The 22,368-nt window shown below is 44.8% G+C and overlaps 4 protein-coding genes, 1 long non-coding RNA gene and 1 other non-coding gene across 9 annotated transcripts; 4 read left to right on the forward strand and 2 right to left on the reverse strand.

The window, feature by feature from the left end:
* Nucleotides 1–3: 3 nt before the first annotated feature.
* Nucleotides 4–6,970, forward strand: rad54b (RAD54 homolog B). Its single transcript, XM_049730810.2, has 14 exons — nucleotides 4–150; nucleotides 322–505; nucleotides 3,723–4,211; nucleotides 4,291–4,453; nucleotides 4,514–4,739; nucleotides 4,811–4,897; nucleotides 4,971–5,091; nucleotides 5,153–5,292; nucleotides 5,362–5,652; nucleotides 5,728–5,891; nucleotides 5,964–6,225; nucleotides 6,304–6,370; nucleotides 6,443–6,640; nucleotides 6,713–6,970. Exons 1-14 carry the CDS (start codon nucleotides 4–6, stop codon nucleotides 6,928–6,930), a joined length of 2,757 nt encoding a protein of 918 aa, XP_049586767.1. The 3' UTR covers nucleotides 6,931–6,970.
* On the forward strand, nucleotides 548–3,543 carry LOC125975418 (fibrinogen silencer-binding protein). The gene is made up of 2 exons (XM_049730997.2): nucleotides 548–2,150; nucleotides 2,543–3,543. Exons 1-2 carry the CDS (start codon nucleotides 1,744–1,746, stop codon nucleotides 3,111–3,113), a joined length of 978 nt encoding a protein of 325 aa, XP_049586954.1. The 5' UTR covers nucleotides 548–1,743; the 3' UTR covers nucleotides 3,114–3,543.
* A 10-nt stretch (nucleotides 6,971–6,980) lies between the features above and the next one.
* gem (GTP binding protein overexpressed in skeletal muscle) lies at nucleotides 6,981–12,413 on the forward strand. Of its 3 annotated transcripts, none has more exons than XM_049731004.2 (6): nucleotides 6,981–7,119; nucleotides 7,207–7,253; nucleotides 10,164–10,477; nucleotides 10,748–10,824; nucleotides 10,941–11,145; nucleotides 11,327–12,413. In XM_049731004.2, exons 2-6 carry the CDS (start codon nucleotides 7,216–7,218, stop codon nucleotides 11,587–11,589), a joined length of 897 nt encoding a protein of 298 aa, XP_049586961.1. In that variant the 5' UTR covers nucleotides 6,981–7,119; nucleotides 7,207–7,215; the 3' UTR covers nucleotides 11,590–12,413. The 3 variants fall into 3 exon arrangements, with proteins under 3 accessions (XP_049586961.1, XP_049586962.1, XP_049586963.1); XM_049731005.2 differs by having other exon boundaries at nucleotides 10,179–10,477; XM_049731006.2 differs by lacking the exons at nucleotides 6,981–7,119; nucleotides 7,207–7,253 and having other exon boundaries at nucleotides 9,919–10,477.
* On the reverse strand, nucleotides 7,568–9,904 carry LOC137840591 (uncharacterized). The gene is made up of 2 exons (XR_011087339.1): nucleotides 9,821–9,904; nucleotides 7,568–8,938 (listed from the first exon to the last, which is right to left on the reverse strand). It is a non-coding gene; the product is annotated as an uncharacterized lncRNA (long non-coding RNA).
* trnal-caa (transfer RNA leucine (anticodon CAA)) lies at nucleotides 9,269–9,378 on the reverse strand. Its single transcript has 2 exons — nucleotides 9,341–9,378; nucleotides 9,269–9,313 (listed from the first exon to the last, which is right to left on the reverse strand). It is a non-coding gene; the product is annotated as a tRNA-Leu (tRNA).
* A 1,268-nt stretch (nucleotides 12,414–13,681) lies between the features above and the next one.
* Nucleotides 13,682–20,176, forward strand: cdh17 (cadherin 17, LI cadherin (liver-intestine)). Of its 2 annotated transcripts, none has more exons than XM_049730826.1 (19): nucleotides 13,682–13,762; nucleotides 14,668–14,722; nucleotides 15,258–15,353; nucleotides 15,429–15,566; nucleotides 15,649–15,784; nucleotides 15,854–16,012; nucleotides 16,222–16,374; nucleotides 16,434–16,639; nucleotides 16,700–16,831; nucleotides 16,899–17,049; nucleotides 17,124–17,333; nucleotides 17,414–17,490; nucleotides 17,567–17,755; nucleotides 17,834–18,078; nucleotides 18,337–18,467; nucleotides 18,536–18,760; nucleotides 18,833–18,943; nucleotides 19,312–19,428; nucleotides 19,517–20,176. In XM_049730826.1, the coding sequence occupies exons 2-19, from the start codon at nucleotides 14,672–14,674 to the stop codon at nucleotides 19,597–19,599; spliced, it is 2,610 nt and encodes an 869-aa protein (XP_049586783.1). In that variant the 5' UTR covers nucleotides 13,682–13,762; nucleotides 14,668–14,671; the 3' UTR covers nucleotides 19,600–20,176. The 2 variants fall into 2 exon arrangements, with proteins under 2 accessions (XP_049586783.1, XP_049586782.1); XM_049730825.1 differs by lacking the exon at nucleotides 13,682–13,762 and adding an exon at nucleotides 13,892–13,929.
* Nucleotides 20,177–22,368: the final 2,192 nt, after the last annotated feature.

Below are 22,368 nucleotides of genomic sequence, written 5' to 3' on the forward strand. Positions count from 1 at the left end.
AAAATGAGACGCTCAGCAGCTCCCAGCCAGTTACGAGGCAATGCTGCAAAAAAGCCTTGTTTTGTCCCTCCTGGAGCTGCTTCTTCATGGACTGGCGCAGAACCCAAAATCCAGTACCCTGAATTTGGCTTGGACAATGCCTTGAATAAGGTGAGGCAATGCCATCTCAGACACAGATGTAAAGTATCACTTTACATGTATTTATGTTTTATTAAATGTCTTCCCTCTAAGGGAAAAATAAAGGTTGAGAACTATCCATGCACGATCCATCTTTCTGAACCATTCAAACTGTCCTTCCTCACACAACTGCTTGTCACTCAGGTCCAGAGAAGTCTAGGAGTTCCACCTCCCAACCAAAATGCCCATGTCCAGGCAGCACCAGCTTTGTCCAAAGCTTTGGCCCGAGTGCTCAGTGCAACTGAAAGTAAGGAGAACGTTATTGTGACGGAACATCCGAACGCTGCATCACAGGAGGTCTCAATACCACAACACATCAGAGGGGCAGGTAAGGAGAACACCAACTTTTTGTTATGCAAGTGAAGTATGTTCAGAAAAAGAAAACACTCAAACACATACCAAGAAGGTCTATGGTGTTTGCAATGTCTTAATTGGGATACATCAATACAGAGTTTTACCATTTTCTTTTTATTATTAAATGTGAGAGACCCCTCATATGACATGTCTAGAAATTTGTGCACAACTACAAAAGAGGCATTACAAAAAAGACGTAAATCTGTGAAGCGCTGTGCAGTATTTGTTTACAGACACGGAGTCTCCCTCTAGTGGATACTTGGAATAATGCAAGCACGCGCTTTAACGTTTCATCAAACACCTGCAATCTAAACACTGTCGTTAGTTTAAAAATACATAAAAGCTAAGCAAAATAAGGACAGCCTATTTTAACCACAAGCTCGTTTACGGTCGAAACCAGCCACGATCGAGTATCGCTCGTATTTGGTTCGTAATACAAACAGCAACAACACGGCTGAATTAGTTCTGTGCTTGGCTCGAGACGAACACACAAGCGGGCTCCCTTTCCAACGTCTCCGCTTCTCACACGTTCTCACGATCGTTAGTAGAATTCAGCAATGTAAATAAATAGCTCATGGCGGCGGTATTATTAGCATGTAGCATATAGCTCCAACGCAAGCCTGTCATGCGCATGCGCAACACGCTCCCTTAAACTCCACCCAGCGTTGTAGTTAGTTAAACCCGCCCGGTACAGTCCTTACACTACAACCATCTCCCGATCTCAAATAAACTAATATCCACTGAATTCCCCATCTCTCCCCACCCACGTGTATGTGTGTCACCGTCTTTTGTTATGTGTTGAGACTACGTGGCTTCGCTGTGCTCGGTTTGAGGTTTAGAGAGGCCGAGCTGTAAGTAGGTCGGTCTGGGTTTAAGCGGCTTAGCTACGTCAGTCTAAGCTGGGAGGAATTCATCCAAAACGCTCAGAGGTAGGCGGGGGCCTAAGCGAGGCTGGCCTAGTTAAGCCTGATTCTTATTGTGCACGGCAGAAGCCTGATTTTGTTGTGCAAGGAAGCAGAGGGGGGAAACCAAGGAATGGTGCAGCTCCACGCTTTTGTCAGACCACAGCCTGTGTTTTATTTGGAATGGAGAGAGGAAGAAAAGGAGATGTAGAGCAGTTAAATCGCTCTTAACATGATGTCTCGGTGGACTAAGAGAATCGTGGAGCAGGACAAGACAGGTGATCGCTGAAGTCCCAACACGCGCTGTAAGATGGCATCCAGCTCGGTGTTCCTTTCCAGCATGGTGGGGAAAGCCCGCTCCTCCAACTTCACCCTCTCGGAGAAGCTGGACCTGTTGAAGCTTGTCCGGCCTCACGTGCTCATCCTGGAGGAGCACAACAACAAACATGCGGTCATCGTGGACAAGAACAAATGCTGGGACACTGTGGCGGAGCAGTACAATGCCCTGGGGGGAGACAGACCCCACCGCACAGCGCAAGGCCTTAGAACCCTTTACAAGAGGCTGAAGGAGTCTGCCAAACAGGAAGTGGTGCAGCGGAGGCATGCCCAGCTGGAGTACAGAGCGAGCATCTCTGAGCCAACCAGAAGAGTCCTGGAGATGATCCCTCACCTGTTTCAACATGTGCCCATCCACGAAAAGGACCAGTCTTTACGCAGGTACGCTGTGACTCGTCCAGAACCAGCAGCAGATGGACTCTTTCGGCAAAACAATGAGGCAGAAGCTGCTTAATATTATTTCGTTTTTTAGCCTTAAGAGAAGAATGAAAGAAAATCATAGTGCATGGAAAATACAGTAGTTTGCATAAATTGTAGACTAAAAAAAAATTCTTTTAAATTGCAACACAACAGTTGAGTCCAGAACTAGGTTTTTTTTTATTTTTTTTATTCAGATTGTTACTTAAGCCCAAAATAGTATTACATTTTGATTTTATGGGGGTGGGTTGACGTCTGCCTAAAAAGTCTGATAATTTTTCGAACTGTAAATATACCACAAACCTTGATCTCAAAACGGTTTATTATATATTCAACCTTATGCTGTCCATCCTCAGATTATTATACAGTAAGCACCCATCTCCCATCGAACCTCCTGGCAGCAGCTCCTCTTTGGCCGTCCCTCAGGACTACTCAGCAGCCGTCCCCACCGTTCCCCATGTGGTTGTCCGTCTGGATCCGGACGATGATGTAAAACCGCCTCCAGATCTCCCACTCCCATCCACACGTGCCGACCCGGAGCTGGAGTCGGGCCCGGAGCTGACGGAGGAACAGGATGCGGACAGCGTCCGAATTTATGACGCATCCTCGTCTCCCGCCCCTTCGTCTGTCAACATCCCCCTCTCTGCCTCGCCGCTGTCTTTGCGTCACGACTTCTACCCCAATAACATCTACCCCAACAACGTCTACCGAGATCACGAGCCTGAGCGTTTCCGCCCTTTGCCCATGGCCAAAGAAGAGCACGAATTGGTGCTAGCCAATCACAGGAAGGTGGCAATGTACCTTGAGGAGAAGCGGGAGGGGCTCAAGAGGAAGCAGCAACTGGAAGAGGAACTTTTGAGAGCCAAAATCAAAGTGGAGAAACTAAAGGTGGCCCGACTTCGGCATGGACTGCCCACCCCTTTTTAAATAATAGAAAACGTCAACGGAGTACACTGTGTAGCGCGCTGCTGTGATGTCACGCCAATTCCGTAGCGCTCACACAACAGGTTCAGGAGTCGTTGTATCAAACAAAATAATGATCAGTGAAATTAAATACCATGTGGTGGATGAGGATCAATTCAAAATCAGTGAGATTGGGACTTTGGTAAACATAGTGCCTCCAGCAGACACTGATTCATCTCCATGTTGTCGTTGCTTTGTGTTGCTAAAAAAAAGACTGAAATTGTTTACCAGTGAAACAAGGGAGCTGCAGAATGTGTCTCGTGACCTTTATTGTTGGTACTTAATACAAGTGAATGGAATGTTGTGTTCTGCAGAAGTGATTGTCAAGTGCTGTTAGTTTTTGTTTGTCCATTTTATGGTTTTTATATTAAAAACGTTACTATGGCGAGTTCAAGACCTGCTTTGCGGATGTCGAGTTTTCATTGACATTTAAAGTTTTTTTGTCCTAATCCTGCAATTTGATCACTTGAATGCATTTCAAAGGCTTTGTGACTGTGCACAACTGGTGCAACACTGACCTCTACTGGCGGGGTTTGCATCTGCATCCATAAAACTCTTCATCTGTTTCCACAGGCCTCCCTCAAGCATGTGCCGTGTCAAAACCAGTCCCAGATACAGAATGCAACCCAGACACGGCGCGATACTTCAGCGTGATGTGGTGTAAGGCCAGCAAAAAGAAACACAAACGCTGGGAGGGGGACGCCGTGCTGGTGACCAGGGGTCGCACAGCCACGCTGAAAGATATGGAGGGCAAGAACATTGGACAGGGCAGCGGCTACAAGATGTCAGTGCTGGCCTCTCTCGCCGAAGGAGAGACCCTGATGATCGGCGCCAAGGAAGTAGAGGTGATGGGCGTCATATCCGCAGAAACCTTTGCCACGGGACGTTGTTTCCAAGAAGGACAGGTAGAAGATGTTCTCCCAAAGACGACTCCAGCTCCTTCACATCGCCTCGCATCTAAACCTTTCCGCCCCCCGACTCTGTCGGGGAGAGCAGAGCATCTCGAATCACAACCGAGGGAGGAACAAATCTGCAAGCCTCGCCATGATCCACTAGCACCTGGTGTGTTGACTATCCATCCAGTCTTCAGTAACATTGCTCAATGAAGTTCCTTCGACAGTTTTCGTTATATCGTTCTTAGGTGCGCTGGTGATGCCTCGGCCCTCGCCCAACCACCAATGGTCTAATAACAAATCGGGGCTTCCCGTGGTTGATGTTGTGGTTGACCCGCACCTGACGGCTCACCTGCGCCCCCATCAGAGAGACGGCCTGCTTTTTCTCTACGAATGCGTCATGGGCATGAGGTATGTCCAAATCTGGTGTTTAAATTCAAATCAATAATCTTGGTTTGTTCGTAACATCAGAGCCGCTGGGCGTTACGGGGCCATCCTGGCCGACGAGATGGGTCTGGGGAAGACCCTCCAAAGTGTGGCTCTCTGCTGGACTTTGCTCAAGCAGGGACCGTACGGAGGAAAAGCGGTCACCAAGCGTGTGTTGGTGGTTACTCCAGGAAGCCTGGTGCAGAACTGGGCCGCCGAATTCAACAAATGGCTGGGCCGTGAGAGGATCACCGTTTTCACAGTGGATCAAGTGAGGGAGAAGATCAACAATATTGAGGAAGATGATTGAGTGAAATTGTTGTTTCTCATTGTCGTATACAGGACCACAGGATCGAGCAGTTTGTGTTGTCAAACCTGCACAACGTTCTCGTGATCAGCTACGAGATGCTGCTGCGCTCCCTCGAGCAGGTTCGCCCACCTCCCGCCGACAACTTTTGCTTCCCGAAAGACCATCCGCCCAATTCCACCTTCTCGTTCTCAGGTTCAAAAAGTGGAATTCGGTCTCATCATCTGCGACGAGGGCCACAGATTAAAAAACAGCAGCATCAAAACGTCTTCAGCTCTCAGCAGCCTGAGCTGCACTCGTCGGGTCATACTCACAGGTAGGCTTGAGCTCCTCCCTTTTCTTGACCACCACTGAACGTATGAAATATATTTTTGAAGGCACCCCGGTCCAGAATGACCTGCAGGAGTTCTACGCCATCATCGACTTTGTAAATCCGGGCATACTTGGCTCCAGCACTGCGTATAGAAAAGTATTTGAAGAGCCCATCCTACGTTCCAGGCAGCCTTCGTGCTCAGAGGTGACTCTCGTACATTTGAAAGACACAAAATTCAGTCAATATCTGAAACAAAACCGATATGTCAATTAGGAGGACAGATCTTTGGGAGACGAGCGAGCCTCTGAGCTCTCCCGACTCACCGGCGTGTTCATCCTGAGGAGGACCCAGGAGATCATCAATGATTACCTGCCGCCACGCCTGGACTGGACCTTGTTCTGCAGGGCGTCCCTGCTGCAGCAAGAGGTCTACAGGCAGCTCCTCTGCCACAGAATCTTCCGAGCTTGCCTCCAAGGCTCCGTGCAAACACACACACACCTGGCCTGCATCACCGCCCTGAAAAAACTGTGTAACCACCCGGCCCTGCTTCACGCCAACGTCATGGTCAGACTGTGATTTAATATTTGGATTCATTAGTCCTGCTAAAATTAACATTTCTTCGTGGCCTTTTGCTTTCAGGACAAAATGAAGTACGATTCCGAGGAGAGCTCACTCTATGAAGGCCTTCCTGTGTTATTCCCAGAAAACTACTCTTCAGATAACTTGAACCCTCATGACTCCGGGAAACTTTTGGTTTTGTTGGATCTCCTGAGTACCATCAGACAGTTGAGTCCATCCGACAGGTATGTCATCATCAGGTCTGCGTTGCGGCGTCTGCTGAATTGCATTTATGACAGCTCGTATGTCTCCTCCAGGGTAGTGATCGTTTCCAACTACACTCGGACGCTGGACATGCTCCAGAAGCTTTGCGTGCGCATGAGTTACACGTTCTGTCGGCTCGACGGACAAACGCCCACCAATCAAAGGCAGCGGCTGGTCGACGGCTTCAACAGTCCTTACTCTTCTACATTCCTGTTTCTACTCAGCTCCAAAGCTGGCGGCGTAGGACTCAACCTAGTAGGGGCTTCCCATCTAGTACTCTATGACCTCGATTGGAACCCGGCTAATGATATTCAGGTAAAGCTACAAAAAAACAGTCTAAGGTGGTATGATTTGTTTGCTAAAACGGGAAATTTGGTTCTTTGTCTTGCTCAGGCTATGGCACGAGTGTGGCGCGACGGACAGAAGAAGACCGTCCACACTTACCGTCTCCTCACTGCAGGTATTGTATATTTTGTGTGCTTGGAGATAAAAAAAAATTCCGAGCCGCACTCATTTGTGCTGACCCAATTAGGAACTATTGAGGAGCGCATTTTCCAGCGGCAAGTGTCCAAGCAGGGGCTTTCCGGGACGGTGGTGGACCTCGGCAAAGGCTCGGAACACGCCAGCTTCTCCGCCAGCGAGCTGCGAGATCTCTTCAGCCTGACCGACACGCCATCACTCACTCACGACCTTTTGAACTGCAACTGCAAAATGGACGGCTCAGTCAACAGTAGGCCTGTTTTGAATCAGTTTGGGGAAAAAAAAAACGTGTCCACTCATCTTTTTTGAACTTCCTACTCAGATATGGAAGAGGAAGACGATGAACCTTCTGACAATCGGCCGTGCCAGCTGGGTCGTGACCGCTGCGGTCCGGCCCAAAAGCACCTCAGCATGTCCGAGCTGATGCGGTGGAGACATTTCTCTGGGGACGCCCGCACCTTCTTTGACCCTTACCTCGATCACGCCCGAGACCACATCACCTTTGCCTTTCAAACAACCATCTCCCACGTGGACCAGTAACTACCAAACAAGATCTATTAAATATCCAGATGATGATAAAGCTGCTCAGATTTTGTTGTTGTGACACATGTCAGGATAATTACTATCTTGAGCTTAAAAAAAACATTTTAATTAAAATGAAGAATGGATGGAGTTGTTCCTGAGAAAACACGATCCCAGATTCTGCAGAAGTCCCGAATGTTGTGACCGGTAAGCTAAATGGCCATTAAATCCATTGAGTCATAAATAAAAGCTTTTTTTTTTCTCCCCAAACATTTTTTTTCTCCACTGTTTCAGGGCTCATGCATGCTGCTCATGCAGACTTCCTGTTTTGACCATCTAAGGTAATAACAGCACTTCATCCTAATCATGCTTGAGGGACGTTTAGATGTTGCGTACCGAGAATTTATACAGAGCATCGATTTAGTACTCATCTAGTTTAAACTCCTTCGTTCTAAGTGCTCAGTTGACCGTTTTTACCGAACAAAAAGCTTTTCCCCGCTTTTCTCATGCTGTGACCTTCTACATGACGGTCGAGTCAGTCACGCCGGTTAAGCGACGTGAGACACTCGCCAGCCTTGTTTGTCGGTGCTGCTCGGCACTGAGCCGCCGCGTGGGAGTTACGTTCTCGCTGTGTTGTGCATGTGCTGTGTATGAGTTGTATTGTGTTGAGAGTTAATTATTTCACCGTCACCATCTATCAAGCAATTTTCTTGTGTAATAACTAGGTTTCGGGGATATTTGGATTTTCTCATTACAGCCACTGTTTACTCTTAATTAACGTGAGTTTATTCAGATCCTTCCAGTCTGTAGAAAAGCTATTATTTTGTCATCTCTTTGTGTTATTCTTTCATCAAACTCATAATCTTTGACCTAAAAATGAAAGATGTGTCAGAGCATTACAGTTCTGCACAAAGCATTGTATATAACTTCTAATGTTGGTTAGTAGGTTTGTTGAATTGAAAAAAATGGCCACTACACAGTAAAAAAAAATTAAATAGAAAAAAATTTAAAAAAATAAGTTTTTCTATTTAATTGACTTTTTTTATGTACTATGTTTCAATATGTGCCCTATGATTGACAGTTGGCCAGCTCGTCTCTCCCAAAATGAGCTGAGGCAAGCTCCAGCCCACCCGTGCCCCTCGTGAGGGATGGACGCTAGCTTGTTTGAGCTCATCTTGTGTCAGCGTATCTACTGAACACGTGTCCGACAAGCAAATGCGATCCGTCAGATTGATTCAAATGTTGTCTCGGGGCCATGTGTCTGATGAGCGCACGTTCTAAAGCTCTTAACCATCCGCTAGCGGCCAATCCCCACTTTTTTTTTTTTTTTTTTTTTAAGCCTGCCGTATGGATTTGAATGAAGGCGGGGCGCACTTGTTTTGATGAGAAACTAAATGACAGATTGGATCTTTATTTCACGTGATCCCCGTGAATGGTAAAGCAGTCGGGCCGAGCCTCCGGTATTAACCCTCCCCGAGGTTGCATGTGTTATATTTCATTCATGATCACTCAGAGAGTCATTGACATTTAAGCCGCGTGAGCGTTTGCCACGTGCATCAGGCGGCACATACCGTTCAGCTCGCCAAATATTTTATCGTAAGCCGCCTCACTGGCCATGGCACAGACACGGTGAAGGCTTGCGGGCCCGAGTCATCGCTGAACGAATTGGGCACACGGCCTTCAAAGTGCAGCGGCCTTCGTGGCTCTAACATCCTGTCTGGTATTCATGCTCGCCCCTCCCATCCCTGATGGACTTTGCCCTTCACCCTATTTATGACCTCTCGGTCTACAGACAACCATTGCGGTTGTTCTTTCTAAGGTTAAAATTACCGTCCCAGCTTGCGAGACAGAATCTCAATCTAAACGAACCGCCAAGACCCTGCCAATATGCCGTACGAAAGCCCCTGACCCTGGTCAACGTCCAGCACTTAACAAGGATTTAATGTCGCCCGTGTCGTCTGTCAGCCAGATGAGATCAGAGCAGAAGGCCACAGTAGATGAGACCACGCCGTTTGATACACAAGCGCTGCACGGCACAAACAACAGCAGACAAAAAGGTCTAATCCCACAATTTGTGTAAAAGCGCTCCAAGATCAAGCCGAGATTAAAAATTAAGTATTAAAGAGAGTCGAATAAAATCAGGTTTCCGATACACAATTTGTCTATTAAATGAAAAGAAATAAACGTGACTTTATGGTCGTCTTACAAAGAACATGAGTGTATTCAGTTCAGTTTCCATAGTAACAAATGAGCAAGCATCATGCCTCGTTCTCTCCGTAGTTCAGAAAATAAGCATCTGTCAAAATTTGCTTCGTGAAGATAAATGCTGACTGATTCATCAAAAAAAAAAAAAGTTTGTCAGGAGTGGGATTTGAACCCACGCCTCCATTGGAGACCAGAATCCCCAATTGATTGGAAGGAGTCATTCCTTGAGTCTGGCGCCTTAGACCGCTCGGCCATCCTGACTGATAAGTGGGAGCAGTAATCAAAGGTAGCTAGTGCGAACGCAGGCTACAGTTGCCTAGACTTTCTAAACGCCAATTTAGATTCCAACATCTGATGTTGGCAAGCAGCAGAAAAAATATTTCCTGCTCAAGTATTAGATTAGACCTCAAGTGTCAGGCCTGTGACATCATTCACGTGGCCTAGTAGTCAACCAGATCAACTTGAGAAGGTTTTGAAAATGTCATTTATGTGACCCGAAACGCTTAAACCCATTTAACTGTTTCCATTTCCACCTGATTCTGCTTGTACTTCTCCATCTCTAATTCCACCACTGCCAGCCCGAATGTGAAAAGAACATTCAGTGTGACTGACAGCAAGACACATTTCCAAGTGAGAGCAAATCCATTAAGCCCCTTTATATATTCATGCATATGTTGTGTAATCATTTTCTCAATGCACGTACCTGGAGTCTCCGTGGACCATTAGTGCACATTAGTGTTGGTGTGGGAGTGCATCGAAACTCCCCTCCCCCCTGTCAGAGTGCTTTTATACCCCCTCGAGTGACTGAGTGAGAGAGAGAGGAGGACCTCCTCATATAAACATGCAGGGAAATCCCAGCAGCATTGCAAGATTAACGCCGAGGGGGCACTACACGCTCCATTTCTCTAGCAACATGTTTCTCAACTAATCCTGCTTGCAAATACAGACAAGCAATTGAAAAGTTCACTCGTTAAAGTTCTGTTTAGGAGTAAAAAAAAAAAGCCCAAGCGGCTGATTTTTTTTAACAACGGGACAATGATGTCCAGCGTGCGCCGGCACAGTCTCCGCCTCCAGACCGAGATCCACCGCTGGAGCATCTGCGACCCGGACAGCCTCCTCGCCCGGGTACCCGCGTGCATCTCCAGATCTAAGTCGTGCGCCAGCTCCGCCGGAGAGTCCGACGGAGGCAGCAGCCGAGGCAGCTGGTCCTCCTCGTCCGACTCGGTCATCTCCGCCGACTCGGTTAATCCGTACCGGGTGGTGCTACTCGGGGCCGGAGGGGTCGGAAAGAGCGCCTTCGCCTGTATCTTTTCCGGGGCTGCGGACAGCATGGACAGTGATGACTGCGAGCTCTGCGGAGGTGAGAATAAATTTAAATTGCAATAACTTGTTCAACAAGTTTCCTGTCTTAAATTAAAAAAAAAAAGATTTGTAATAATATACTTGTGTTTGTTGATGAAAATGTTTTTAAGCTTTGACTAGTTTAACACGTGGTCCTCGAGTTTTCCTTTGACTTTGACTTTGTTTACCTTATTTACATGGAGCAATTTTTTTAGGGACAAAATTCAAACTACAATCACAAATTTGAAATTAACCCTTTTCATTTATTGCTGACTTTTCATTATTTCAGAAGAACTACGTGAGCGAGAGCTGGATGTGGATGGAGAGACGGCAACAATCACCCTGTTGGACACATGGGATACAGAGGTGAGTCAAAACAAAATCCCGAGTCAACAACACCAGAGGCGAGGGCAGATTGATCGAATCCCCTCCCCCTCATGCCCATAATCCGCCCATCATACTGATCATCTCCTATTTTGCAGAGTGACAGCGAATGGGCTCAAGAGCGCTACATGCATTCAGGCGACGCCTTCCTGCTGTTGTACTCCATCACCGACCGAGCGTCCTTTTTACGGGCGTCGGAGCTCCGCATCACCCTGCGCCGTCTTCGCCCGGCCCAACACACACCCATCATCCTGGTGGGCAACAAATGTGACCTAGTGCGACGTAGAGAAGTTTCTACCAACGGTAAGAACCTCTAAAAAGCTATAACCGTGTCTAATATCGAAATGTTGCTTTGGCGCCCTCTTGTGGCCAAGGGGTGATGTTAGAGTGAGATGAAGCCCTAATTTAAATAATACAATTTATAAAATAATAAAAATAAATAAAAATAAAATAATATAAATTAAATGACATATTCTGGCTTCAGAGGGCCGCGCCTGCGCCGCCGTCTTCGACTGCAAATTCATCGAGACCTCCGCCGCCATGCAGCACAATGTGTGGGAGGCCTTCCGCGGCATCGTTCGACAACTGCGTTTGCGCAAGGACTCCAAGGGCGCCGCCCGCCGCTCCCGCCGGGAGAGCCTCCCCTCTAAGGCCAAACGTTTTCTCGACAAGATGGTAGCCAGGAACAATCCCAGCGTTGCATTTTGGCTCAAATCAAAATCCTGCCACGACTTGTCCGTTCTGTAGAAGAACGATTGACCGAAAAACTCAGGAGTGGACTGAATGAGGGGCTCCAAGAACAATTTGATGGACATGTTTACTGTTTACAAGCAAGCCATGGACAAGGAGGATTATTTATTTGTGTGTTTCCTATACCTCTCTTGCTATTTGCATTCAGTCCCGCTTACTGTACAATGTATCTCCATGGTAACACAAGGGTCAACATAGAAAGTGCACAATAGTTCAAAACTATCGCCCATGAGAAAAATGCAAGGAAGAGAGACCGAAAGAGCCTGACTGGGTTTTTTTTTTTTTTTTGTTATAATGAAAGTTTTCTTGTGTGTGAATGTTTTTAGTTTTTATTTTGTGGGGTTTCTGTTGTGTGGCAGATTTGGGGTGTGTCATTTTTTGGGTGAGTGCAAGAGGGAAGATGGACATTTTTGTCAGTTTTGTGTTGTGTGCCAACCTTTTTTTAACATTTGTGATTTATTTTTTTTGTGCATGTTATACTGTGCTTGAGAGTTTTTTGAGTGTGTATTTGTGAGAGGATTTTTCAGGGATGTGTCTACATGAAAGTGTTTTCAGCGATTGAATTATCTTCTGCCGCATTTGACTTTTTTGCGGGCAAAGGTTTTCGGTGTGTGATCTTTTTGGGGATGTATGTGTGAGAGGTGACATTTTCGTTGTTGTTAATATTTTAAATGTGAGTTTTTTTTTGATGAATGAGAATATTCTAAAGGTTATCGTTAGCTTCTACAGCACCTGATATCAATGCAAATCCCTGCAATGTTGCCATTTAGCCACGTAGCTTCCCGATTTGCTCATTTCAATAAAGATAAAAGGAAAATCTCCTTTGTGTGTGACTCACATTTGACACAATGGAGTTTCATGATGAACACTAAAAATAACACGCGACACATGAGTCACAGGGTGATGACATTACGGTGAATATTAAAAAAGATCAAATAATTACATGATTGGATGCTCAGTGCCTGGGTTGCAACTTGTTTGGAAAAGCTGCAAAAAAAAAAACAGAGAATATCGCCAGGGCAACATTGCGTAAGGATATGGAGAAAATGCTCAAACATCTTTGGCCCTCCCAACTTGTCAAACAGAAGGTGTTTGCTCATGCTGGCCTGCGACGTTACATAATCCATGCGAATTGGACGCGCTTGTGCGAGGTGTCGGCAATGGCAGGTTGTGCGTTGCCGTCGAAACCATGACTCATTCACAGGCCGTGCAGTTAAGGATTCACACGATTGCCTTTTTTTTTTCTTCTCCCCCCCTCCTCCGCAGGATGTTGCAAGATCTCAATGCTGATTTTTTTGACGTGTAAATATGCTTGGATATCAACTAGGTCGGTTGCTCCAAGGTGACCTGCCGGGTGACCTCCCGGGTGACCGCAGCGATCTGGAGGGATTGCTCCGATGCGATGATCCATCAGCACTATTGACGACACGTGGCCTTATCAGCCCAGCTAATGGACAATCTGACAGGAAGCGCTCCCACTAGTGCAGGTCAAAGTCTTGCCCATGATTTCTTCACGTTCTTACCTTGTGCTTGTATCGGTCACAGTATAGGATGGCCTCAAAATGGTAAATCCATATTTGCAACAGGTAGTTGAACAAAAATGGTGACACAACACATGTAGACAGACAATATAAACAATGTCATCGGTAGGAATTCTTTATCTTTTGCAAAGAATGACGAAATGAACTGTGCTTGACTCAAATGTAGCCGACTTGTCTATATTATACTGCCCCCAGGTGGCCAAGGTGTGCACACCGGAAGGAGCAGCGCAATGTCGATTGATGCGAAACATGTAGCGAAAGCTATTTAATTATTTACAGTCCTTTTAATTCATGTCATTACTGTATTTTTTATACAGTATCATATTTTAGAAATGCATCGTTTCTTATTTAAAAATGTTTGAAATTTTTCTTATTTTTCGTGCTAGTTTTTTTTTCATTGTGACAAATGTGTCTGTCTTTAAAGCACGAAAGAAAAAACTCGAGTCCTTACAGTATTTCTTCCTCCCTTCATGTTGAGCCAGGCGCCTATCGGTGGGAAAACGTACTGATTAGACAATGATTAGATCCAATAAAAGAGTGCTGGTTAACGTGGTTAACGTTTGACAGGCCAGGAAGAGCCTTTACATCAGTCACACCCGGAGTGATTGTCAGGATCTTTCCGGAGAAAGGTACGTCGCCTCGACTCTCGTCCACACATGCTTTCATTCATGTATTTAATTAAGCTTGTTGTTTTTTAAAGGGGATTTTAGTGTTGATTTTTTTTTATATACGTGGAGGCCTTCTTAGCATGTGTTGTCAGGGGTTTCCTGAGCATGACCTTGGTTGTTTGCAAAAGGTGACGACAAGAACTTAAGGTTATTGAATCTAGTCATTGGAAAAAGAAGAATATTTATTTATTTGACAGTTTTGGTGGATTTGTCAATGCTTTTGATTTAATCCTATCTGCTGCATTTTTCTTTTTTTTTAAGATAGTCATCTAAGGGCCATATTAAATATATGAGAATAATATGTGACAATCCAACAAATAATGATTGTTATACATTATGCATTTTTTGCAGTACATGGTTTTGTGCACTAGTGCTGTCACTCAAAGAAAGTGAAAATACTACATGATGGTATATATCATGCAATATGTGTCATAGTCCTCTGGAAAGCAAAAGCAAATTTAAAATAAGTAGATTAGATATGTAGTTGTTAACTAGGGCGTGGTTCAGGTTGGTGACTTTAAAATAAAAAGGTCATTAGCCGCCGCTGCCACTCAATGTCACCTTCACTCTTGTCTACCAGGGTCACTTGTACTTCTTGAGTCATGTTCATGTGTCTGTAGTATTATGACCAAATGTTTTATTATGCCATAGATAAGGTAAGGTTTTTAAAAATGGCCGCCCCCTGGAGATGGTTACGGTGTACAGAAGATGTTATTGTAGTTTTTTAATTTATTTTATTATTTTTTTACTGGGGCCTGCATTATTGTAGTTGACCCTTTTGGAACTCAAATTTCACCATTTGTACAAAAAAAATATTTTACATAAAAAAAACACATTTTACTCTCTGTCTCCTTGTTTATCCGCAGATTGATGATGACTCTCTTGGTGCATCTGTGTCTTCTGGCACTCTTGCTCGGCTCTGTGAGTACACTGCATATTCATAAGAAAATGTCAAAACACACGAAAAAACCTCTCGGAGAGGAGCCACACTCCATTTCCTGATAAGCCATACGTGATGTAAAAATGTGACTCATGGTTGATTCATTGAAGCGAAAAGGTGTCCTTTGTCCCGTCCCGCATGTCTAAGAATTGCCAGACATATTTCCATGTCATGCCGGTTCAATCAATAACTCAGCTTGCTTGCTCCATTGACATTTGGGAGCTGGAGTGAAAAGATTATTTCTTCCATGTTCAGCTTTCAGATTGCAATATGGTGAAAAAAAAGCTAGCCCGCTTTAGTTCTCAGAAAACCACTGAAAATATTATTAACTCCTTTAAATTATATATTCAAGTTTTATTTCATATTTAAAAAGGTATTTTCTAAAACAATTGACTTTATTTGGGGTTAATCAGAAGTTACTCTAAATGGTGGCAAGTGTGTGTCGACTTCTATTGTGATTGGTTTGGAGGGTGTGCACACTTATGCTAATACACTTTTTAACATGACTTTTGATAGGTTGCTGGGTTGGGCCTGGAGGACAAGAAGATCCCCTTTCAGAATGTGGTGCTGGATGTGCAAGAGGGCACGCCTGTGCCCTACGTCCTCTGTCGGGTACTACACGCACACACACAAATGTGCTCACAAATTGTTCCATTTTGTAAATTGATCAAATGTCTTGGTCATCAGTTCCAGGTGGAACATCCTGGTGTGGACGCTTTCAGATTGAGCGGAGAAGGCAGCGATGCCATCAAGATCTCAGATGATGCTTGGCTTTATTTGGACAAACCTCTGGACTGGTCCCGCAATGACAACTATCTCGTTGGGGTGCGTGGAGAAAAATATCTTGTGGATTTTAAAACTAGAAAATTGACCTCTATTTTTCCTTGAACTCTGTGGTTGTCTACAGGTGGAGGCGTTACAGAACGGTGAAGTCGTTGAGGGTCCCATTTACGTGACCATCAACGTTCTGGACATCAACGACCACGCTCCATACTTCAACCAGAGTACCTACACCGCTTTGGTCCGAGAGTACTCACCAGCAGGTGTGTATTCTATTTTTAACATTTTCAATTTCAATCCAACTGAGGACGCATTGGTATGTTTCATTCCAGGCGTCCCGTTCACTCGCGTGTTTGCGTTGGACAAAGACGACCCCGCCACCCCCAACGCTCGTCTGACGTACAGCCTGGTCAGCCAGATCCCCACCCGACACAACAATGTGCTCTTCCAAGTGGACCCCAACACGGGCGAGATCTCCACAAACGAGCTAGGTACCACTCGGCGGCCTCACGTGGAAAGTGTCTGTCCGTAATCTGTCCGAGTAAAAACCAGATTACGCAGATCATCTTGTGTGAGTAAGATTAACTCAGATTGGCAGCGGAATGCCGGAATGAATCTCGGGAGATTGCACATGACTGAATAGACCGGCCAAATCTGCATGGAGTTGTTTTCCTAACGCTGCTCCATCCTTGTATGACAGGACAGGAGATGCTCGACACCAAAGAGACCATCCAATTCGCCCGAGGAGAAGATCGCAGCGCTGATTCTCTCAAGGCGAAATTTAACGACTACTGTCCCTCGCCGACCATCCCCTTCGACCAAAACCCCTTCTTCACCTGTGTGGAAAGAGCAGGTGCGTTTGATTTTTATTTCATGTAGCCATTCAAGTTACATCTTCTTCTATGGTGTCAGAAATGAGACACAGAAACCTGGACCCTCTGGAGGACCCCGATTATACCTTAATCGTGAAGGTCCACGATATGGCGGGAGAGTCCGAGATGGCGCTGAGCGGCATCACCAGGGTGCAGATTGCGGTGAAGCCCAACCTGTGGGTCAACCCTGGTCCGATCACCATCCAGGAGCATCTGGAGGGTTCCTACCCACGAGCTATTACCTCAGTGAGGAGAAAATTCACTCGCGTGCCGACGCAACGCAATTAAAATGTGTTCTGGTTTTAGGTCCAGTCCAATGAGCCCAGTGCCATCTACAGGCTTGTGCAGAAAGAACGAGAACTGAAGTTCCCCTTCCAGATTACTGAAGATGGAGAAATCCTGCTCACAGAGGAGCTGGACAGGGAGGAGAAGGACATGGTGAATGTTGCGCAACATCACCATGGCGAAGGTTACAATTTTGACCTTGAGCTCTATTTGCTCGCAGTACATCTTGGTCGTGATGGCCGAGGATGAATATCAGAACCAGGTGGATCCTCCGATGGAGATTCAGGTTGTGGTGGAAGATGTGAACGACAACGCGCCCGTGTGCGGCGAACAGGAGAGCGTATTTGAAGTGCAGGAGCACGAGCCTGTCGGTGAGGCCTCCATCTTTGTGTTCTTCAACATGTCACCGTTTCAATCTGAATGTCAATCTCGGGCGTGCTTTCAGGTAGCCTGGTCGGGCAACTGTTGGCCTTGGACGCGGACGAAGCGGACACGTTAAACGCCCTGCTGACCTACGCCATCATGTCCCAGCAGCCCTCCACTTCGCCCGAAGCCTTCACCATCGACGCTAACTCAGGTCAAATCCAAGCGCTGCGTTCGTTGCAACGCAGAGATCATCAAGTGTACAATCTGGATGTCAGAGTCAGTGATCCAGGTAACACACACACACACACACACACACACACACACACACACATCGATATACTTGTTTTCTCATCACTTCTTTTCCTTTAGCTTACAGCGTCGTCTGCAAGGTCGTGATCAAGGTCATCGATGTAAACAACGAGCTACCGCTGTTTGAAAAGAATGATGTAAGCGCGCAATCATCGCAGGGTGTTGGATAATCACGATAATCAGGAGAGGACTCAATAATATATTATGACGCAGTACGGCAGCTACACGGTAGCCGAAGACGCCGCCGTGGGACAAACGGTGCTCACCGTCAACGCGACGGATGACGACGACGCCGATAGCGGCAGCTCCTTCATCGAGTTTCACATCACAGCCGGCAACGACGACGAGGTGTTCGCCGTGGAAACGGACGGAAAAGGCGTCGGCCATGTCGTCATTGCAAAGGTACAAATGTGACCTTGCTAGCATAATTAAGCTAATGTCATCCATCTATTTCATTGCCATCCATCCACTCGTCCACAGCCTCTTGACTTTGAGTCCTCGTCCTCATACAAGTTGAAAATCGACGCTCGCAACCCGGAACCTTTAATGAAGGGCCTTGAGTACGGTTCGGAATCCACCGCTTTCGCGTCGGTGTCCGTCACCGACGTTGACGAGGTCCCTGAATTCAACCTGGACGTTCTGGATGTGGTTGTGCCCGAAAACACCACGAAGGGAGCCGTGTTGCTCACTGTCGAGGCCAAGGACCCCGAGGGCAAAGAGATACGGTAAAAGACCACCAGCGGAAACTCTGCCCCGCCCCCTTCTGGAACATTCTATTAATGCCGTGCGTGAGTGATGCGATGGAGTCGACTGACCTCAAAAGCAGCACGTGCGCATCAATCACAAAGCCATCAATAATTCCTCGCACTTTAAATCTGCCTGCTTGTTTTGGGCTTTGCCTCTATCACGTGTGCATACATGAGGAAACTATTGATTAGTTTTCTCTGACTTTGTTTGAACCGGTGTTGATGTTTGTCGTGCAGATTCAACTTGGAGGGCGACACCAAAGGATGGCTGGAGATCGACGCGGCCACAGGACAAATCAAGACCAAAGACAACTTGGATAGAGAAACCCTGGAAACCTTTGAAGTCATTGTCACTGCCTTTGAGAAAGGTCAGAAACATTTTTTTTAAAAAAAATTGAAGTCCACGTAATTCCCATATGTCAAATCCACCCCGCAGATAACCCTGAAAACTTCAACGAGCGCGTGGTGTCAGTGAGACTGTTGGACGTGAACGACAACGTCCCGAAATTGATCGAGACGCAGGCCTTCATGTGCTTGAAGAAACCCGAGCCGGTGGTCATCAGGGCTCAAGATGGAGACAACGCCCCTTTCTCGCAGCCCTTCACCTTTACCTTTGCCCAGGGCAAGAAATCCCACAACTGGGAGCTGCAAACCATTGATGGTAAGTGATGCGAGGACTTTGCGATATACTTGTGTGCACTTCCGTCACGTTCCTCTGTTGTGTACTGTGCAGGAACCACAGCCAGGTTGATCCTGAAGAAAACCCCAACGGAAGACAAGACGTTCACCCTGCCCATCAACATAAAAGATAATGCGGGAATGGGAGTCACGCAGCCCTTGGAGGGTGAGTGAAGCAGGTTAATTTTCATTTTAAAAAAAATAATAAATGAGTGATAATAAAAAGAATAAAATAAAAATGAGAAATTTAAAAAACAAACAATTTTTTTTAATTAATATTAAATATCAAGTATTTTAAAAAAAAATGATAATAATAATACATAAATAAATAAATAATTGTGTGGAGTTTTGTGTTACAATAAAAAATGAATAAAATAAAAAATAAAAATGAGAAATTTAAAAAAAATAATATTAAATATTAAGTATTTAAAAAAAAAGGATAATAATAATAAATAAATAAATAATTGTTGTGTGGTGAGTTTTGTGTTCAAATAAAAAAATGTTCATATGCTAAACTATTTCTCCATCCACCAGTAAACGTGTGCACATGCACAGAGCTGGGCTACTGTTACATGGCGCCTGACGAGCACAGCTTCAAATACGGCCCAGGAGTCACCATCGGCATCCTGGCTGGAACGTTGGGCTTCTGTGGTGAGTGTCACCAACTTTACTCAGTTGCTTCTTCTGCTCACTCTCTACAATTCCTAAACTAATCAACCACTGTTGTTGGTCTTTGCAGTTCTGATCCTCATCATTGCCATCAAGCGTTCAAGTAAAAGCAGTAAGAACAGCGACGAGGTGGAGAAGAACGTCTTGATGTAGACACAATATTTGTCATGTGAAGACTTTCTTGGGTGACATTTATAGGGAAACGTGTACATTTGAGAGAGTTGCTTAGCTGCCAATTGTCCCCACATTTTGTTTTCTTGGGCATGTTGTATTTACGAAGGATGTTCGATACCACTTTTTTCAGACTGTACTAGTACGAGCACTCAGTTCTTCACTAGTCACTGATACTTTTGATACCTAAAATTTCCCCAACAATGACAAATAATTTTAGGGAAAATACCTTTGAATCTTAACATATCAATTTTACTTATAATGAATGAAATTAATGTCAATATTTTATTCTTCAACATTTTTTTTAACCCTAACCAGAGGGCTGTCAATACCAATACTTGGTATTGATACCATTCCTACATTTACTATATACTTTTAAGACATAATAACTAAATTAAAGACATGTTAAATTTTGCAAAGCAAGATTAAGCATGTCAGGTGGTCCCACCCTAATTTATTGATGTGGCCCCAACCAAGTTCAACTATGGAAACATCAAAATTGTTAAATATAATGTTTGTTGTTTTTTTTCCCAAATAAAACAAATGGGAGCCACAATTATATTCTTGATAGTGTTTTTCTCGGTGTGTGTGAAAAGAGTGCTTGAGTAGAATTTGTGTGTACGTGACATAACACACGAACAACTTTCTTTTCACTGGAAAGCTTTCTGTGACATTTCACTCAATCTTTTTGTCTTGGTTCTTTTCTTCACTGGCCGTCTGTCACTGAGCAGTCAAGGCCGGTTCTTTTTTCAGTTCATATGACTTCAACCAGTAGATGTCGGTAATGCGCATTGAAGCTGGTGCCACCAAGCCGTAAATCAAAACGAAGAAGAAAATGACGTCACTTCCTGTTTATGAATGAGTAGGTGAACTGCCTTCCCGTGCATCAACGGATCAGTCTCCAGGCGTGAACTATGGAAGCCAGAATGTCGATTTACGATGTGTCAAGGAAAGAAAGAACATCACTTCTTTTATGCACGTTTTCTCCAAGCTAAGATTGCATTTATTGCATGAAGGGATGCGCCGTTCGTTATGCAACAACGGGGAGATTATGCTTCTCTTTGGGTAATCTTGATTTTATAACACTTGTAGTAGTTTTTAAATAACGTGTATGCATATATACGCCTAAATATTGTTATCCAATATATCTACTGCAATTTCACATTGGATTGCTGGTTTGAAATTTACTTTTAATATTTTAATAAACATTTATGTTGAAACTTGTCTGGTGTTTTATTCCTTGTTTTTATATTCGCCAATTAAAACATAAAAATCAGACATTTGGTTAACTGCTTTATATGACAACATATGTAGGTACACCTCATGGATACTTCAATAGGTACACTACACGAGGTAAAAAAAAAAAAAAAAGATAAATAAAGGGTACAATAAAAGCATTTTCTCGCAATCAGGATCGAACCAAGATCTTACTCAGCAAGAGCCTGCGTCACTAACCAGTCAGCTGTTTTGACATGACGGGATAAAGTTGTTTTGAACTAGTGATGTGCATCACAGGCCAATAGGGAGAAAGCTTAAGTGAAAGTGAAAAGTGCCACACCCGCCCCCACCTCCTGATTGGCTGTTTGAGCTGTGACGTCACTTGGACACTCCATTAGGTACACCGTCATTTTCAAGTGTACCTAATAACAGGCCACTTTATTAGGGAAATACACGAGGTGAATCTTGGAAAACATGTTGGAATGCGGCCCTGAGGACTAGAGCTTGACACCTGTGACCTTTGACCATGATATTTCCCTAATAAAGTGGTACACTTGAAAATGGCGGTGTACCTAATGGAGTGTCTGTGTGATTCCCTCGTTAAGTGCAGGTGCGTGAAAAGTTTTAGCTCTTTTTGAACGTGAAAGTGGCTAAAAGTTTTCACGCACCTGCACTTAACGAGGGTCACTTGGAAAACATGTTGGAACGCGGCCCGAGGACTAGAGCTTGGGACCTGTGACCTTTGACCATGATATTTCCCTAATAAAGTGGCCTGTTATTAGGTACACTTGAAAATGGCGGTGTACCTAATGGAGTGTCCGTGTGATTCCCTCGTTAAGTGCAGGTGCGTGAAAACTTTTAGCTCCTTTTGACCGTGAAAGTGGCTAAAAGTTTTCACGCAGGTGTGTTTAACGAGGGTCACTTTCTGATTGGCTGGTTGATCTGTGACATCACTTGGACACTCCATTAGGTACACCGCCATTTTTAGTTGTACCTAATAACAGGCCAGTTCATTAGGGAAAAATCATGGCCAAAGCTTAAGTGAAAGTGAAAAGTGCCACACCCGCCCTCACCCCCACTTTCTGATTGGCTGTTTGATCTGTGACGTCACTGTGACACTCCATTAGGTACACCACAATTTTTAGGTGTATCTAATAACAGGCCAGTTCATTAGGGAAAAATCATGGCCAAAGCTTAAGTGAAAGTGAAAAGTGCCACACCCACCCTCACCCCCACTTTGTGATTGGCTGTTTGATCTGTGACGTCACACGGACACTTTATGCATTTTTTGTACGTGTCAAGAATGTGTATTTGACTACTTGCTCTTTATTTTGGGGGACACCAACACATATTACACAACGTAAAATACAAATACATATTGTCATATAAAGCAGTTAACCAAATGTCAGATTTTTGTTTTCATGCCCAAAAAAATAAAAAATAAAATAACACACCAGAGAAGTTTGAACAGGTTTTAATGTTTATTAAAATAATAATCATAATAATAAAGTAAGTAAATTTCAAACCAGCAAT

Source organism: Syngnathus scovelli, chromosome 9 (genome assembly GCF_024217435.2).
Source record: "Syngnathus scovelli strain Florida chromosome 9, RoL_Ssco_1.2, whole genome shotgun sequence".
NCBI classification, from domain to species: domain Eukaryota; kingdom Metazoa; phylum Chordata; class Actinopteri; order Syngnathiformes; family Syngnathidae; genus Syngnathus; species Syngnathus scovelli.

Excerpts from the sequence above, each read along its gene's own strand:
- rad54b (XM_049730810.2), top strand. The coding sequence starts at position 4 with ATGAGACGCTCAGCAGCTCCCAGCCAGTTACGAGGCAATGCTGCAAAA. Across the intron at positions 4,740-4,810 it reads CCGTTTTCACAGTGGATCAA|GACCACAGGATCGAGCAGTT; the intron begins GTGAGGGAGAAG and ends TGTCGTATACAG. Across the intron at positions 6,226-6,303 it reads ACCCGGCTAATGATATTCAG|GCTATGGCACGAGTGTGGCG; the intron begins GTAAAGCTACAA and ends TGTCTTGCTCAG.
- LOC125975418 (XM_049730997.2), top strand. The coding sequence starts at position 1,744 with ATGGCATCCAGCTCGGTGTTCCTTTCCAGCATGGTGGGGAAAGCCCGC. Across the intron at positions 2,151-2,542 it reads AAGGACCAGTCTTTACGCAG|ATTATTATACAGTAAGCACC; the intron begins GTACGCTGTGAC and ends GTCCATCCTCAG.
- gem (XM_049731004.2), top strand. The coding sequence starts at position 7,216 with ATGCTGCTCATGCAGACTTCCTGTTTTGACCATCTAAG. Across the intron at positions 10,478-10,747 it reads TGACTGCGAGCTCTGCGGAG|AAGAACTACGTGAGCGAGAG; the intron begins GTGAGAATAAAT and ends TCATTATTTCAG. Across the intron at positions 11,146-11,326 it reads TAGAGAAGTTTCTACCAACG|AGGGCCGCGCCTGCGCCGCC; the intron begins GTAAGAACCTCT and ends TTCTGGCTTCAG.
- cdh17 (XM_049730825.1), top strand. The coding sequence starts at position 13,907 with ATGACCTTGGTTGTTTGCAAAAG. Across the intron at positions 15,785-15,853 it reads CCGAGAGTACTCACCAGCAG|GCGTCCCGTTCACTCGCGTG; the intron begins GTGTGTATTCTA and ends GTTTCATTCCAG. Across the intron at positions 17,756-17,833 it reads GCCATGTCGTCATTGCAAAG|CCTCTTGACTTTGAGTCCTC; the intron begins GTACAAATGTGA and ends ACTCGTCCACAG.